General features: G+C 44.3%; 3 protein-coding genes across 6 annotated transcripts; 2 read left to right on the forward strand and 1 right to left on the reverse strand.

Annotated features, from left to right (window-relative positions):
- Positions 1–1,623: 1,623 nt before the first annotated feature.
- Positions 1,624–7,624, reverse strand: LOC112875460 (cyclin-dependent kinase F-3-like). 4 transcript variants are annotated; one of them, XM_025939321.1, is made up of 19 exons: positions 7,469–7,624; positions 6,355–6,489; positions 6,149–6,272; positions 5,981–6,059; positions 5,682–5,750; positions 5,499–5,588; positions 4,917–5,055; positions 4,730–4,832; positions 4,589–4,641; positions 4,178–4,244; positions 3,491–3,599; positions 3,354–3,419; positions 3,144–3,212; positions 3,009–3,069; positions 2,815–2,919; positions 2,550–2,584; positions 2,426–2,462; positions 2,126–2,213; positions 1,624–1,996 (listed from the first exon to the last, which is right to left on the reverse strand). In XM_025939321.1, exons 3-19 carry the CDS (start codon positions 6,154–6,156, stop codon positions 1,888–1,890), a joined length of 1,287 nt encoding a protein of 428 aa, XP_025795106.1. In that variant the 5' UTR covers positions 6,157–6,272; positions 6,355–6,489; positions 7,469–7,624; the 3' UTR covers positions 1,624–1,887. The 4 variants fall into 4 exon arrangements, with proteins under 4 accessions (XP_025795106.1, XP_025795107.1, XP_025795109.1 ...); XM_025939322.1 differs by having other exon boundaries at positions 6,355–6,420; positions 7,469–7,621; XM_025939324.1 differs by having other exon boundaries at positions 2,126–2,210; positions 6,149–6,489.
- A 3,334-nt stretch (positions 7,625–10,958) lies between these two features.
- LOC112877355 (probable glucan endo-1,3-beta-glucosidase A6) lies at positions 10,959–12,861 on the forward strand. Its single transcript, XM_025941650.1, has 2 exons — positions 10,959–12,414; positions 12,693–12,861. The coding sequence occupies exons 1-2, from the start codon at positions 11,025–11,027 to the stop codon at positions 12,731–12,733; spliced, it is 1,431 nt and encodes a 476-aa protein (XP_025797435.1). The 5' UTR covers positions 10,959–11,024; the 3' UTR covers positions 12,734–12,861.
- A 662-nt stretch (positions 12,862–13,523) lies between these two features.
- On the forward strand, positions 13,524–17,302 carry LOC112877204 (ER membrane protein complex subunit 2-A). Its single transcript, XM_025941425.1, has 9 exons — positions 13,524–13,838; positions 14,171–14,235; positions 14,367–14,415; positions 15,219–15,313; positions 15,500–15,585; positions 15,676–15,735; positions 15,819–15,900; positions 16,646–16,759; positions 16,853–17,302. Exons 1-9 carry the CDS (start codon positions 13,619–13,621, stop codon positions 17,015–17,017), a joined length of 936 nt encoding a protein of 311 aa, XP_025797210.1. The 5' UTR covers positions 13,524–13,618; the 3' UTR covers positions 17,018–17,302.
- The last annotated feature ends 127 nt before the right edge of the window (positions 17,303–17,429 follow it).

Below are 17,429 nucleotides of genomic sequence, written 5' to 3' on the forward strand. Positions count from 1 at the left end.
AGTTTAGCACGTTTTGGCATTAGCGCTTGGATCCAACCACCTCCCTACTATTGTAATAACAGCATCAACCAAGAGCCAAATCAACCACAAATAAAACCAATTGATTGGCGGTTTCGAAACCAAGGAGTATCTTGCATTGGGTTATATATCCTCGATTCCGTCTTCTCGTTTAGGAAGTGCAGTAATATCTAGGCTACTAAACTTTCACCACGTAATCCAATGGCTTTAGTCCAGGAGCCGAAGCTTCTTGCCTGAACACTGGCACCGGCCCCTTCACTCTTGCATGTGCTCGGTGCAATGGCTATGATAAATCTTTTTATCCCCTCTCTCGTTTAGGTGTCATGTTTCCACTTCTACAAATTAAGCCAGAAAATCACTTTCAAGTTGGTTGCATCCGAGCAAAGGAGTAGTAATGCAAAAAACGAAAGAGGGTGCTACTAGTGGAGCAGTCGGACTCCTATGTAGCAAGTGTGTGACGTGACACGCTTTTGGTGTGGAGCGAGCTCTGTACTTTTATGGACTACAAGCCCAGTCAAGGGTACATGCTGATTGGGTTGTAGACCATCATCGTGTTCATTCACTCGGAGATTCGGCGGTGTCGGGCTCGTAAAGAGCTGTGGTTAATTAGAGGAATCGAAAGCATTCACTCACTCTCCCGCCGCCAGACGAGAGACAAGGGGCGTGTTAATCCACGGCTGCGTTGTTTGCGAGAAGGATGTGTTCCGTCTCCTGCCCCCATTTACTTGGGGAGATACGCATCCACGTCCACTCTGCCAGTCGTGCCGTGTTCTTCAGCCTTCACTCTTCACTTACTGCTGCAATAGTGCAGTGCAGTACTAGTAGTCTAGTACACATGAAATGAATGAATGGCCCGACAGGCGGTTTCCACTTCCAGGTGCAAGCAACTTTGAACAGAGACAGAGAGAGTGGAGACGGCTGGCCAGCTCAGAAACAGGCATGGAACAGCCTTTCTTCCCCCTCCCGCGTGTCAGCTCAGCTCAGCTCGCCTCGTGCGTCCAGCATCCCAGGCTGAGCTGCTGAGCATCTGCCAGCAAGGCTTCTCGGCCATGTGGTGCGCCGGTCCCTTGCTTTCCTTCCCTTCCAGAACTGCAACAGTGGTTGCCTCGTGAGCCGCCCCCTCCACTCACTGCAACGCGGGGCGACACATTACCCGCAACCGCAACACAGTAGGGCTGCCTCGGCACGTACAGGTACACACAGGTTCTGCCGGCTGCCGCAGACAGAGAAGCAAAAGGCAACAAGGCGGAGACGGAGAGAGATAAACGGCACGTGAGCCAGGGAGCCCAGCGGCAGTCAGGTGGTACGCCCGCTCGGGCTCTTACTCCATCGGGTTTACATCCATCCATCCATCCATCCATCCATATCCGTGTCAGGGAGGCAAAGCTTTCCGGCGCGTCAGTCGGCCACGCCCTGCCGCACCAGCCCGTCCTTTTGCTGCGACTGCATGTCCAGTCCGGCGAGTAGGTCCTCGTGCCAACAATATCAAAACTGTCGGGTCATATCATACACTTAACTCTCGGACATGACGCCCGCTTACTGCCCAACCCACCGGCCATATATCTCCACATCACCACAATAACATCAGAGAACAACCAGCACACATGCTCGGGAACTCATCACTCATCCATATCACTGGAACATGGTCATACAAACAAAACTGTTTTTTCGGGGGATGTTCATCTTGTTATTTACATAAATGGGGAGTAACCAAAGGGGAGGAAAAAAAAAGATTAAGAGCTACGAATAGTATGTACATTTCCTCTACCGCCGCCACTTATTAGAGTCTAGTGTATTACAGCAAGATGCTGGAGTGTGTCAAGAACGCAAGAATCGTATGAATGCTCAATCTGTTAATTCTCTCTCGGGTCAGAAGAAATTCACCTGCCGGATAGGCGCTAGTGAATGGTTCTCCAACAGGCTCGGCTGTAACGACAGCCCGAATGGAGAACCGGAAAATCCTGGCAATGACGACTGGCTGCAACACACAAACAATGTTAGGTTCGATCATTCACAGCGGGATTAACCTATAGTACATAACTATGGCGACAAAAGAATTTGATCCGTTTGCAAAGGACGGATGCTAAATGTGTCTGTCCATCTTTACCTGTCAACCATGTACGCCTGTTGCCAGGATGGCATGGCTGGAACATCACCAATGGGACGATCTGATGGCACCAGTGGCCAAAAACCTGCTACAGAGAATAAGCCACGTTTGTCAACTGAACTGAAAATGACATCTAAAACTGGTGCTAAGTTGTGCAACACGTGACAAATATTAAGTCATAAATATCCAGTTATTGCATTTGCTAGCCCTTGTCAGGCGTGTGATAACACCCTTGAAACTTCATTCAATTTGATAAGGAAAAGCATCAAACAATCCTACAAAAGATACAACCAGACATACCAGGCGTATTCTCAAATCCTGAGTATAGTAGAATTTCCTGCGTGTCAAAATAGCTAATGTTAGGATGACACTAATCATTGCATTCTAAAATCGTTTGCGCGCACACATTCTAATAACATCTCACCTCTTCTGTACGTTGTGGAACATGGTTAGCAAGGTCTGCACAACAAAAGGAAGAATTTAGAACAGCATGCAACAGCTGGCAAGATGATAAGCAAGCAATGATGACAAAGGGTTGCAAACAAAAACCTATCGACACCATTTAAGCCAAAAGTAAAACAGTGCATGACCAAACTATATTTTTGAGCCTCAAAATGCTACTCCAACAAATATGGAACAATAGATTAAAACCATGGATACACTTTTACAGTGACAAAATATCCACGCACCTGTTCCAGGAAAACTTGGCTTTAGACTGAGTGTTAAATCAAGGAAACAGTCATCAGGTTCTGTGCTGAAATCCCACAGGTTCAGTTCCAGCTTTGGATGTGCTTCTGTTAAAGTTTAAAAGAATCTCAGTCTGAATATAGTTGTCTTGCAAAAAGTTGACATGCCATAAACTAGATTTTGTAAAAAGACTCACTAGATTCATTTGTTTTTGTATCGGGAGCATCATGAACAGGCCTAGGTACCCAGTTGCACACCTAAAAATCTCCAAGAATCAGGCACACTCGAAATGGAACGTAAGGGTATCAACAACAAATCAACAAGTCAGTACATTAAAGAACGGATGCTGTAATGCTTGTTCAGCAGTTGGCCTCCTACGTGGATCCCAGGAACAAAGTCGCTATCAAAACAAAGGAAAAGGGTACCATGTTAATATTGAGATATGCTATTGGACAAATAATCAAAGCAGCATAACTAGATTTATCCACCGCATAAAATGTGGAGAATTACTACTAAGACAAAACAAAGTTGGTTAATGTACCTGGATCAAATCAATTGCTTCCAAAGAAGCATTAGGAATAAGCTCCCATAAGTTTCTTGGAGGAATCTATCAGAAAGGAAAACAATCAGTGCCTGGAAACATTTGATCCAATGAATCCAGAGGGTACTCGATTTCACCTGAAAATACTTAAAGCTACTTGAACGAGGCAGGTTCATTCCCTCTGGCCACACAGTGCAATCTGGGGTCCCAAGTACAGTGCATATTTTGTAAAGCTGGTCTGTCTCACTGTAATAAAATAAAACAAAAAAGAAAAAATGTCAAATCACACAATATCATGGAAAAATAATTGCAAACAAGGTCTACATGTTTTTTGTTTACAAAGGCCCAACTGGAATCATGAAAATTCAGGTGCAAGTTTTATTAACTTGAGCTTCAATACGTCAACAGCACGATCATTCTCAAGGCTGCTTGCATGTAAAAGGAAAATGCAAGGCAGAGCATGAGCTATAGATACAGATGTGACGAAAACATAATTCCAAAACAGCTACAGAGGTGAGCGACCTTTATACTGGTAATCAAATTATAACTGAAAGTGTGGAGTGGAATTTCCTACCTAGCAGCGAGCTATGCATTTTCATCAAGACAAACAAGAAACTACTTGTGCATTCAAAGTTCCTTCAGCAGAACTGAAAAGTTGATTATTGAAAATAAAACATGATAGCACAAAAATTTCACACTAGAAGAACTAAACAAGTGCCATATATGCATTAACATACAGTTAGAATAAATACATGATGCCTAATATAGACAACTGCTTTAGCAATAGAGTGATTGTACACAAAAGATCAGCACTACAATATTACCTTTCACCAGGAAAAAGTGGGGACAATGTGAACAGCTCAGCCAAAATCGCACCAACAGCCCACATGTCTGAAAGTGCACAGCTAGTAAATGGTTAATACGGGAAGATAAATAACATAACTAAACCAAAAACACTTCGAGAAAAAGAGCATCGTGTTGTTTGCTGTTGTTGAAGTGGAATTATGCTCAAGTTTGGATAAAATAAAATAAATGTGAGACGCTATGAGGCATGAGTGCATGACAAACTAAAAGGTTGGCAAAGTAAGATAAATATTTTTTCTGGCTAGCTTTTGTAGCATAAGAGGAATCCTCTGCGTGCATTGTGCATAGCAGTATTGGAAATTGAGCAAGCAATACAGAATCAAGAAGATGAGAAGTTAATAGAACACAGGAGAAGGGCAAAAGCAAATCACCAATAGCAGGTGTGTAAGCTGACGATTGCAGCAGAACCTCTGGTGCCCGATACCTAAAGAGTAAAGATATTATTGAAGTGTTAGTCGCACAGTCAAGATCTAAATAAAAAAACGTGTTTCAAATTTTGTACACAAACTCACCATCTGGTGGAAACATAATCAGTGTAAGGAGGACTGGAAGATACTTCTCTTGCCAAACCAAAGTCAGCAATTTTGACTATACCATTTGTCACCAACAAATTCTCTAAGAAAACAGAAAAAACTCCAATTATTTTTAACATGAATAGAGACAGCATAAATCCAATGTAATATTGACAGGCCATATTACCAGGTTTCAAATCACGGTGGAAATATCCATTATTATGCATATATGCAAGACCTTGCAATATTTGGACCATAAAATTCCGTATATCCCCTTCAGAGAAAGCAACTTGCCTTTCTCTTATAACATCATACAAATTACATTCCTGAAAAGAAAGATCAGCTGACACTTCACGACCGAGCAAAGTACAGGAAAAACAATTCAATGCAGGTAACAAAAGCAGCTTAGAAAAAACCAAATGCTTGAGCTGACAGAAGAAGCTTACACCTCTCACAGAATAAGCTATAATGTATATCACAAATACAAGGAAATAATAGCAATGGTTCGCACAGTTAATTAGGAAACCTCAGTGAATTGACATTACAGTCAATCTAAGCCAACATGCATAGAGGGACGTGAAGGTAAATTGACATTGTGGTTAATCCAAGCCAATGTGCATGGACACTAAATTGACAATTAAGTTCTTGCCACTATACTATTATCATGACACCTACTATCATCTCAGCATGTGCGGTAACACATGGTAAATTCTGTCATTTTTCATATGACAAATATGGTACAATATGCCAGAAGTAGAAAAGGACCAACCATGTGTTCAAAGATGAAGAACAGCTCATGGTTTTCCATCGTCACCTCCTTCAGCTTCACAATGTTAGGGTGAATTAGTTTCTGAAGAGCCTGCAGAAGGATTATTTGTTAAGGATACCAAGTGGCAAAACAGTGTCTTCTGAACACATATGTGATACATTTAGTACTGACAAAACAAAATACCTTCACTTCTCGCAGACTAACGCATTCTTCCCATTGGAAGAACTTTCTCTTCATTTTTTTAACAGCAACCTGGATGGAGTGAAGAAAACAAGGAAGTCAACACAGGTCATACCACACGAATCTGCTCAGTCTCATAAACGTTCTTCGATGAAATAGGTAGAATGAGCAAATAAACGAACCCATCAACTCATGCACACAGAGTTGAGTAAATAAACTCTTGTAAGAACAAAGCAAGAAAGTTTTGATCTGATATACAAGACAACAGCAAAATGTTCTAATAAGTCAGTCCTGGCACTTACAATTTCATTTGTTTCTACATTATAGGCCATGAAAACATTCCCACAGGTTCCGTCACCTATCTCCCGTATTATTTTGTACCTGCAAGAAATAGGAAGTGACATCAGAATTATGCAAACTATTTAACCTAGTAGCCTAGTAGAAGGTGAAAAAGAAAACTTGCAACCTACCTTTCCATGATTGTTAACTTCACCAAGAGCTTTGCCAAGAATCACTGACAACAAATAGAACTCCACAGCACAGATCCCTCAGCACCTTGAAAACTCATCGCAGCCACGTCACCACTAGGTCCACCTATACATGGTTGCATCAGAAGAAGGAAGTTCCACTCGAGGGTATCGCAGCATGAATGATTAAGCATCATTATGTGCACAACCATCATGCTTATTGCAGCTTCAGCGGCGCATCGTCATCGTTGATGATATATGTTGGCTGAGACCATCTTTGGCCGGAAAAAAGAGCAGATAGGTTTCAGACCAAAGCATTTTTAGCCTAACGTGCATGGAAAAATCTGCAATGGAAGAATAAAGGAAGCCTTTGCTTAAAAAAGAGCAGTGGATATAGTATTTACCCTAAACACAGGAATTAAACAAACAGACCATGAGGTCATACATGAACATATGCATCAGTTTCTCATTTCGTGGACAGAAAGTAGTTCTACCGTGGAAAACAAAGCCTAACAACCTATACATGACCTATGGAAACACAACGTCACTTTCTACATTCAATTCAATTGCAAGACAGGAAGGCAGTCAACAGGATTTAACAAGATTGGTTAGAACAATTGCCTTCATCAGATACCCCGAGTCCGCTTGAATTGCATGTTAAAACAAAGATTTGACAGATTTGATTAAGATCCAATTCGATAAAGGTGGAAAAAGAATAGAAGCGTGTGCAGTTTACCCAATATGCATCGCCTCTATGTCTACATGGAGCAAAGTACCAAACACGTGAACAATGCAAAAGGCGATCCAACAGTAACAGCTATCAAACAAAGTAAAAAAAAAAGGTGATGGCTCACACAAGAGTACAAAACAAATCTAACGCGTCGCGGGCAGGCGTGCGGCAACAAGACGCGAGGATCTTCTCTAGAAGATTCGAATTCGCGAACGAAGCAACGTTCGCAAATCGCGAACCAGGAAGAACACCACGCGCGATTGATTGATTGATTAAGGTAAACAAAATGTCCAGAGAAGAACACGTGGGGAGAAAACTTGGCGAAATGCGGCGGGAATAACCGCGTGCTGATCCGCGGATTGCTTGGAACAGGGGCTACCTGACGGGGAATGGTGGTTCGATCGAACCCCGAGGAAAATGGAGAATAAACAAACTGCAATTGGCACCCAGGCTCAGGCTCGCAACGAACTGGGCAGCGCATCCATTCTAGAACGAAATTGCTAGGATTCGAGCCCTCACAGCCCAAGGACACGGCAGCGCATAAAAGATGGAACAATCCAACACCCAATCTAGGCGATGCAGGGCTTCCTCACCAGCCAACGACGATCCCGATCCCAGCCCGGAGGGAGGATCTCCGCCGCCCGCCGGCGAGGGGAGGAAGGGGAGGGAAGAGAGAGGTGGGGAATCGTGGGCGATATTTTGGAATGGACGCCACGAGAAATTGGGCCGAGGGGGAGGAGACGGACGAGAAGAGACGAGAAGATATGGGCGGCGAGGCGACGGTGGGGGCGGGGCGTGATTACCGCGCTGCCCCGGGGCGTTGGGGGCTATTTACGCGGGGAACCGGGAGGTCTGTGGCGGGGAGGCGGGCGAGTGGATAAGCGCGACGAGGGCTGTTGGGTCATTTCCGGCGCGGCGCGTAACGGCGTCGGGCTCCCGCGCTGCCGCTAGGTACAACCACCGTGGTACGCCCAACTTTTCTTGGCTTGTGGCTGCCTGCCCAGTTTGAAAACTTGACCCGGTAGTGTATGGAAACATGGGGAACCAACTTTTGCTAGCTAGCTCATGTGCCGTCGAATTACCTCGCACCTAAGGAAACATTGGTGCTTGATCTACTGTGTTCTTCCTGCGTACAATTAAAATTTAAAGTTGCATTCTGCATTGAAATAATATGCTTGCATTCATTGTCAATCATACGATGGTCTGATCTTGAAATGTCTCTCCCGTCGGTACTATCAATAGTTTTATGGTTAACTTTTCCCACATGAGGTTGAATTTGATATCCTTCTTGCTAGTACTGCTGGTTAAATTGCGATGCTAACTTGTCCAGCTTTGTTCTAATATGACCTCCTGTATATGTGTACAGCTAAGAGCGAGGATTCTAGTATATATATGCAGTTAGATGTCGCTATAGAGGTTTATCCAATGCGCAAAGGCGAGAAATTTAAGATGGTCCTAGCTAGTACTCTGAATTTGGATGGCACTGATCCAGATACTGGCTACTTCACACAGGTGAGTAACCTTTCTATGAAATTTAATCTGCATCATCCATGCATTCAGCTAGGCTTTTAGTGGTATTGGCTGGTACAATGAAGCATGCAGTTAAGAATGTATTTTGGTTCATATCATATCTTTTCTGTTTACCAAATTGTATCTGTCCCGATGAGGTTATCTAAATAGAGCTCTAGGGTGTAATTAACATAAACTGTGTCTGCTTTTCAAGTTGGCCGAGAAACACTGGCTGATCAGTTTCACTATATCATGCATGGGAAGCTTTACAGAATCTCGTATTATACACCACCCCCACCCCCACCCTCCAAAAAAGATGAAGACACCTCCACCAAAAATGATGAAGACACCCCCAAACAAGATCCTAAAGTGTATGGTTTTCCATTTTTCCTTATACTGAACTGAAAGCTAAGATCCTAATGTGTGGTTTTCCACTTTTCCTTGAACTGAAAGCTAGTGAATAGTGTAGCAACGTGCATTTTTTGCTATGCTGCATATTATTTGTTACTCCCTTTTTCTAATAGGGCATATTTTTGTTTCAATACTTTGACGACAACTACTTAGTTAATATTTTGTTTATGTGTTATAAAACTATAAGTATTGCTAATAGAATCTAATGATATCACTTTTGGGCCTTGAAAGTTATAAATTAATGGAGTAATTCTTCCCTAAAAACTTGTCATAATGGAACAAAATAAGCTTTGTATAAAGTTTCAAAAGGAGGAAGCATATATTGCAGCTCGCAAATCCTCAACAGCTATTGATTTTCTGAACTTAGAATAGAAGGAATTCCACAGTGTCTGAGCTTATTAAATGGAACAACTTCATGGTGCATGGTGTCATAATTAAGGAAAATGTAGCCATGTAGCCTGATGAAGCCCATGGAACGTATCATGCATGTTTTGTGAGAGAATTTGATCCTGCAAAGGCGATTCTCGTATACACTTTCAACATGAAAAGGTTCTGGTTTAGATATCTCATGAACCATAGATGGTAGCAATTACTTGGATATATATATATATATGTGTGTGTGTGTGTGTGTGTGGGAAACTACTTCAGATCACTTCGTTTTTTTCTTCTTTGAACGAAACGTGAGTAAACTTGCTTTAATTGATTTGTTTAGACCTTCAAGTTCAGATCAATGTAAAGTGACGATGACATGTTCTTTTTGTATAGGCAGTTGATATTTTAAATTATCGATGTTTCCTCATGCGCTTCTTTTATTTTCCTTTCAGGGAGATTTTTGGATCATTCGGTGGTCTCCTGATGTTGCTCAGGGGTGAGCCTTCCATTGCTGGTAGCTTTGAGCTGGATCAGAGGATTTTCCTACTTATACGAAAGGTGTAGAAGTACGTCAGGAACGTGCAAACTCCATTATTCATTTCAAGGCTTGTTTGCATTGGCCATACTAGTAATGTCTTGTTAAGTGTTAATCCATGGTTAGTTCCTGTCCGGGGTGTGTGAAGTTTGTGATCTGGTAATGAATATTGTTTACTTCATCATGATCTCCTCGAAGGAAAAAAAAAAGAACTTGTGCTCAGGCAGTCAGGAGTTCTTGATGAGATGAGCAACGGTCGTTGAATGTTGATTTTAGGACCGTGGCATGCATTAGATTGACGGGCCACTAGCGTCCATGATTTGCTGTTCTTGTCCCCCCGTTTGGTTGCTCTTATCCATGAATGTTGAATTGATAAGCTTGCAAGTTGCCTTTTTTTTAGATTACAGTGAGCTTGTAAGTTGCGTAGCTAACCATATAGTATCATATGTGTGGCAGGTGGTTTTGTGTCAGTATCTTACCCTTTCTTTACTCCATCTTTTTCTTGTTGCCATTCACGTGCCCTCTGTTTGATTTCACTTGAACGCTCTAGTCTTCGGTTACGGGTGCCTTTGTTTCCTCAGGTCTAAAGTTTAAAGTTTAGAAGGGTCACATCAAAGAGATTATCATTTTGAAGTATTAAATAAAGTCTAATTATAAAACTAATTGCAGAACCCCGCGAGACGAATCTAATGAGGTATATTAGTCCATGATTAGCGGATGATTACTGTAGCGTCACTGTGGCAAATTATGGATTAATTAGACTCATTAAATTTGTCTCGCGAATTAGCACCCAGCTGTGCAAAAAGTTTTATAAACAGATTTTATTTAATACTTCTAAATAATAAGATTCTTTTTGATGCGATGGGTCTAAAATTTAGAGAGTAGGAAACCAACCGGGCCTGTGTGTTCGTTTCCGGGTACCTAAAGTTTAGAGGGGTCACATCACAGAGAATCTTGTCATTTAGAAGTATTAAATAAAGTCTAATTACAAAACTAATTGCAGAACCCTAGTGCTAATTCGCGAGACGAATCTAATGAGGTATATTAGTCCATGATTAGCGAATAATTACTGTAGTATCACTGTGGCAAATTATGGATTAATTAGACTCATTAAATTTGTCTTGCGAATTAGCACACAGCTGTGCAAAAAATTTTATAAACAAATTTTATTTAATACTTCTAAATAGCAAGATTCTCTTTGATGTGATGGGTCCAGAGCTGAGAGCGTGGGAAACGAACAGCCCCTGTATCTACGAGCGAGCTGATGACACTGCTTGTCACTCGTTCGGCAGTCAGTAATCGTCCTCTCCTACGCCTCAGCCATGGCAATGTCGTCGCCGTTCCTCACGCTCCACCTCCTCCTGGTGCTCGCCACCACCACCATGGTCACCGCGACAACACCACCAACCGCGCACTTCCTGGGCGTCAACTACGGCACACTGGGCGACAACCTCCCGCCCCCGCACCGGGGGATGGAGCTCGCCCGCTCGGCGGGGGCCGCCGCCGTCCGCTTCTACGACGCCAACGCCACCCTCCTGGCCGCGGCCGCCGCCTCGGGCCTCGTCTTCGTGCCCAGCGTCCCCAACGAGCTCATCCCGTCCCTCGCCGCCTCCCAGCGCGCCGCGGACGCCTGGGTCGCCGCCACGATGCTCCCGTTCCGCCGCAGCCCGGGCCTCAGCTACCTCTTCGTCGGCAACGAGGTCCTCTCCGACCCCACCACCAGGTCCCGCTGGCCCCGGCTCGTCCCCGCCATGGCCAACGTCGAGCGCGCGCTGCGCCGCCACGGCCTCGGCCGCGTCAAGGTCAGCACCACGTTCAGCATGCACGACCTCGACCACCAGAACGTCTTCCCGCCGTCCTCCGGCGTGTTCCGGCCCGACATCGCCGACGCCGTCATGCGCCCGCTGCTCTCCTTCCTCGAGCGCACCGAGTCCTACCTCTTCTTCGACGCCTACACCTACTTCACCTGGTCGGCGAACCACTCCATCGTGCCGCTCCCCTACGCGCTGCTCGAGCCGTCGCCGGGGTTCGTGTACCACGACCCGGGCACCGGGCTCTCGTACGCCAACCTCCTCGACCAGATGCTCGACGCGGTGGTCGCCGCCGCGTGCCGCATTGGCCACTGCGGCGTGAGGCTGGCGCTGGCCGAGACCGGGTGGCCGACGGCCGGCGACCTGGACCAGTTCGGCGCCAACGTGCGGAACGCGGCCACGTACAACCGCAACCTGGCGCGGCACCTGGCGTCCGGCGCCGGCACGCCGCGGCGGCCCGGGATGCGCATGCCGGCGATGGTGTTCGCGCTCTTCAACGAGAACCTCAAGTGGGGGCCCGGCACGGAGCGGCACTGGGGCCTGTTCTACCCCAACGGCACCGCGGTGTACGAGGTGGACCTCACGGGGCGCCGCCCGCTGGCGTCGTACCCGCCGCTGCCGCCGGCGCTGAACGACCGGCCGTACCCGGGGCGCCTGTGGTGCGTGGTGAGGACGGACAAGGGCCCGGTGAACGAGACGGCGGTGAGGGAGCAGGCGGCGGCGGCGTGCGCTGACAAGGCCGGGCTGTGCGACCCAGTGCGGCCGGGCGGAGCTTGCTACCTGCCCAGCACGGTGACCGCGCACGCGAGCTACGTCTTCAGCGCGCACTGGAACAGCTTCAGCGAGGACTACGGCGGCTGCTACTTCGGCGGCCTCGCCGTGGAGACCACCGTCGATCCCAGTGAGTACACTTGGCTTCCGTTTCATTCATATATTTAGCCTTTATTACATGTCATCAGTAGGGCATGCATTTTGTTTATCTCAAGTTTTTTTTTTAAACAAAAACTGCCAACTTTTTGGTCCCAAGTGATTTGAACTTGGTCGTCGTTAGAAACTTAGGATTCAAATTCAAGTTTGGTTGGGAGAGTCCCAGATTTAGCTGATCACAGTACTGACGATTGGTCCTCGGTTCTCTCTTGCGTGGATCATGAGTTGACGAATGGTATTTTTCTTTTTCAGGCCATGGATCATGCAAATTTCCAAGCATTGTGCTCAAATGAAGGACTGCGTCGCGTTTCAGTTTATTTCCTGGATTTGGCTTACCGCAAATTCATCACGTGTTCGTCTTTATTTTATCACAATTGTTTGGTCATCAATAATAAAGAATGAGAAGGGATGATGTCACAAACGAAGTTTTGCCCACTATAATTTTCTTTGTGTCCTACTCGCTTCTTTAACTTTTAAGGCGCGCAAGGAAAAAAAAATCAAACTTTTCAACAATGAATAGAAGAAAATAAACATTCATAAGCTTATTACCTGACATGATTTATGTATATATCTGAGTTCAATTCTCTCAAGTCTCAATTAGCTTATCCTTATCCTTTCTTCGTAATAATTTCCCTTATATGCAATCTGTAAACTCTAAATTACTAACCCTGCAATGTAACTTAAAAGAGCCAATAATACCATCTTATTTGCTTGAAAGAATTTGATTCGCATAAAAAAAGAATTTTGGTAGAACTCAATTGCATATCATTCGGTGTGTGCGCAACGGGAAGGCCGGGATGGAAATAAGCTGCACCGCTATAGCTAGCGTACTATGCTTTGCTAGCAATGTTCATAGCACACAAATTTTACGGTGAACTTTGAATCTATGTTTACAAATTACAAACTAGCACTCGAGCCCTCGATGATGGCAAACCTGAATTCGAAGCCAATCAAGGATGTTGTGACACCAAAAGTCACTCTCAATGTGCAGACGTTTGAAGTTTGGTCTCCTCCCGAACCAGAAGTGGCAGCCGCGCACACGACCGGACACAAAAGCACGTGACACACAAGATCAAGCACGTAGTTTCGCCTCGGCCTCGATCCGTCCGCAGCACGCCGCCGCGACACAACCATCCCCCCTCACTCTGCCCCGCTCCCCCGGGTCGAGTCAATCCCCCATGGCGGCTGCGACGGCGGCCGCGGTTCCCGCTGCCACGGCGGCGGAGGAGGAGGCGCGGCTGCTGCGCCTGGAGGAGCAGGCGGAGCACGGCGGCGGCGGCGCCTGGGAGTACCTCTGCCTTGCCCGCCGCCTCCGCGCCCGCCGCCCCGCCCACGTCCTCCGCGTCGGCCTCGCCCTCCTCAACGACGCCTCCGCGCGCTCCCGCCTCGCCTCAGAACGTAATTGCGCTCCGCCCTCCACTGACTCTCGCTGATCCGCAGGCGGTCCCGGTTTGTAGTTGTAGATGCATAGATCTCGCCGGCGGTCTCCTCCCCGATAGAGATCCCCGCCGCTACGATCCATCTGTCCATCCGTACGGTGGATTTGGATTGCCCGGCGGCTCAACCCTTCTTAATCCCACCCATTAGATGCTTAGATTGCAGTATGTCTCTGCGGGATCTTTCACAGTCACTGTGATCTTGCTAGCTGAATTGCGAAAATATGGCCGCTAAGTTTGCAGCTTCTCTCTCTACTCTAGTCGTAAACACGTGCCTGCTTTCTTTCGGTGCAGAGTGGACGCTTTATGAGCAGGTTGCCGTGGCAGCCATGGATTGCCAGCGTCTCGATGTGGCAAAGGTGAACTTCTTCTGTAACCTGTGCCAGTCATTTAGGACGCTCTCTGATTCAAGTTCCTGTTCTCTGAATCTCTGATGCGGTGGTGCCATTACTTTTTTTTTTAATCTAGCTATCTTTTGATGGATATGCAGGACTGTATTGGAGTCCTCTCAAAGCAATTTCCGGGGAGCACCCGAGTTGGTAAGTGCTGTTACTGAATTCAACTTTAGTGAGGATATTGTGGCTCCTAACTTACTATGTTTCAGATGTTGTTAGAATTTCTTTTCTAAGGAGGAATTTGTTTCAATATAAATAGAGTTTGATCGATAATTTAGCTAACTTGACATGAAAGTTTTAAATACATAATCTAGCCTCTGCCATATTTCTGTAAAACACAACTATTTGGGTTAGATTTAGATCTGCGTGGTATTCATATCATCATGGTGGTTGTTTCATCCCCGTAAGTATAGCCTGGCAAGTACAACTGAAGGTCCCCCAATCAAGCTGTAGGTCTGGATGCTGGTTTATTTGAAGTTAAACATCTATACATGTACTCTCTACTGCACTAGATTATGAATGAAGATATCATCATGGTGATACATGGCATCAGCTGAGTTATCCCATGCTGGTACTTTGGTCAGGTGTCACCTTTCTTTTGTTTCTTAACTCAATGAAGGTGCGAAATCAAGGTTGCGATTTTCTTTCGAAGTTAAACATGTATATGTGCACTTTAGATTAATGTATCAAGGCAAAGTGTCGATGTTGTAATTAAGTTCTTGGTAAGAAAGAAGGCATTGGATGGTTGGAAATTAGTGGTGATGTGATTTGATTATTGAGATCTTAATCATAGTTCATATAAAGAGTAAAAAAGTGTATATCAATCTAAGACCAAAATTCCTGATTTTCTGTTTATGTTCAAAAGACCTAGACATCCTGCGGGTTATGTGATGCTGATACTTTGGTCATCTTTCTGTATGCTGAATTGAATTTGTCCTAATATGTAGCCCGGCTAGAAGCTCTTCTATTTGAAGCGAAGGGTGAATGGGCTGAAGCTGAAAGAGCCTACGCGCTAATCCTGGAAAACAATCCATTTGATCAGGTATGGCAAATTGTAATTCTGATGACAATTCTCGTATCTCATATTAAGAACTTGGTGTGCCATAGTAGTTCAATCTGCCAATCTCCTCTGCCCATTGAACCAGTCAAATCCTATGGTTCACAGTTTTTTAACCTTATCTGATGTCATTTTACATTAGAATGAATGTTTATCTTCTGTGTTTGGCAGATTGTCCACAAGAGGAAAATTGCCATTGCTAAAGCACAAGGCGATATGTCGTTAGCGGTTGATTATCTCAATAAGTATCTGGAATTGTAAGTAGCTGCATTCACTTTTTTAGGAGTAAGATATACTTATCCCTAATTCCTTTTGGTGTAACACATTAACTCCTTTTCTTATATCAGATTTATGGCAGATCATGATGCCTGGAGAGAACTTGCTGAAACATATGTTTCCTTACAAATGTAAGGCGCTCAGTATTGATGCATTCTACATAATCTGATAGATAGGGATGTCACAATACTAAAATGTTTCCATTTCTTATCAGGTACAAGCAAGCTGCCTTTTGTTATGAGGAGCTAATATTAGCCCACCCAACCATTCCACTTTATCATATAGCCTATGCTGAGGTAATCTAAACAACTCAAAGGCAGCCCTCTGCTAAAAGGGTGAATGAAAATATATTTTGCAATTTATCAAATTATTTCTCATTATTTTGTCAATTATTTCCACTGATGGATACTTTATTGCTACCAAGCAAAGGTCTTAACATCATATATGAAATGAAACATCCAATTATCAAATTAAAACACGGCAAGTTATTTGATGCACTGGGATTCAAGAGATTTAAACTCAGTACGTAGTCATCTATTGCGAAAAGAAAAGATATTGATATGACATCTGTTTTGTTTCATATTATGTTTCAGAGTAACGACTTTCTTGAGATATGAATTGTAATTTGCAATAGATACAATGCATTGCATCTTTGTGACAACTGTGAGGTAGCTTTGATGAATCTTAACTATTTAGTGAATTAACTTTGGGTCTGCCAGCTACCAGTTCTCTGATGTTTTACATGCTAATTATTTCACATGCTTATATGCCACCATCTTAACTATTTCACTGTTTGTTTGTGTTGTCTTTGTGTCTTAGAATTTAAAGTCAACCCTTTTTCTGTGAAACAAATTTAGAGTCAATCCTGCTGTCCCACATTACTCAGTTGCACAAAACGTTCTAGTACTTAAGAAACCATAAGCATGTCTTGATTCAAGATTCAATGGGAAGCATAATTGAATTTTGCTCTGCACCTGTATGTAGTTATGCCGATTTTTTGTCAATGCAATCCTACTGATTATATGTAGTTTTGTTTTGAAGGTTCTGTACACTATGGGTGGCTTGGAAAATCTTCAGACAGCTAAGAAGTATTATGCATCAACGATCCAGTTAACTGGAGGCAAGAATACAAGAGCCCTCTTTGGTGTATGTCTGGTAAGGCCGTATGGGTTTTGGAAAACTTGAAGAATCTTAGTTGTTTCTTTGTGTTATCCAATATTGATCCTTACGCATATCTTAAACACCCAGTGTACTTCGGCAATCAATCAGTTGACCAAAGGAAGGAACAAGGAGGAAGAGGGCTCAGAGCTGCAGAGCTTGGCTGCAGAAGCACTGTTGGAGAACTACAAGCAAAAGGCTCCATCAAAGGTGCCCCTTATCAGCAGCATGTTGAAGAACATGAAACTCTCCTGATCGACAGTGGCCTCGTTGACAGATAATTAAATTGATGCCAGCATAATGCTTGTTTTTTTTATGGCACCAACATTGCAAAGGTTAAAATTAGATGCTCCCATGGCCACGGGTTGTACAATACCTGTTTGTTTACCGAGGAATATACATATACATGGCTTCTTTTCATTCTATGTTCTACTATAGATCAATAAACCTCTATTGTATTTCAGCATGAACAAAATTTTGAATCAGTCATCGGAGAAGCTGTAGCTGTTGAATTTGGTTGGTATTTAACAGTTGTAGTCATGTAGATGAATCCTGACCCTGGGTATCTTAGTTTTCTCTTCTGGTGTGTTTCTGGGTTGATCTTTGTTTTCACTCTGCAATGGCCGCAATATTTTGAACTTGCAATGGTGCTAGTATGTTTGGATAT

This window comes from Panicum hallii, chromosome 9 (assembly GCF_002211085.1).
Source record: "Panicum hallii strain FIL2 chromosome 9, PHallii_v3.1, whole genome shotgun sequence".
NCBI classification, from domain to species: Eukaryota; Viridiplantae; Streptophyta; class Magnoliopsida; order Poales; family Poaceae; genus Panicum; species Panicum hallii.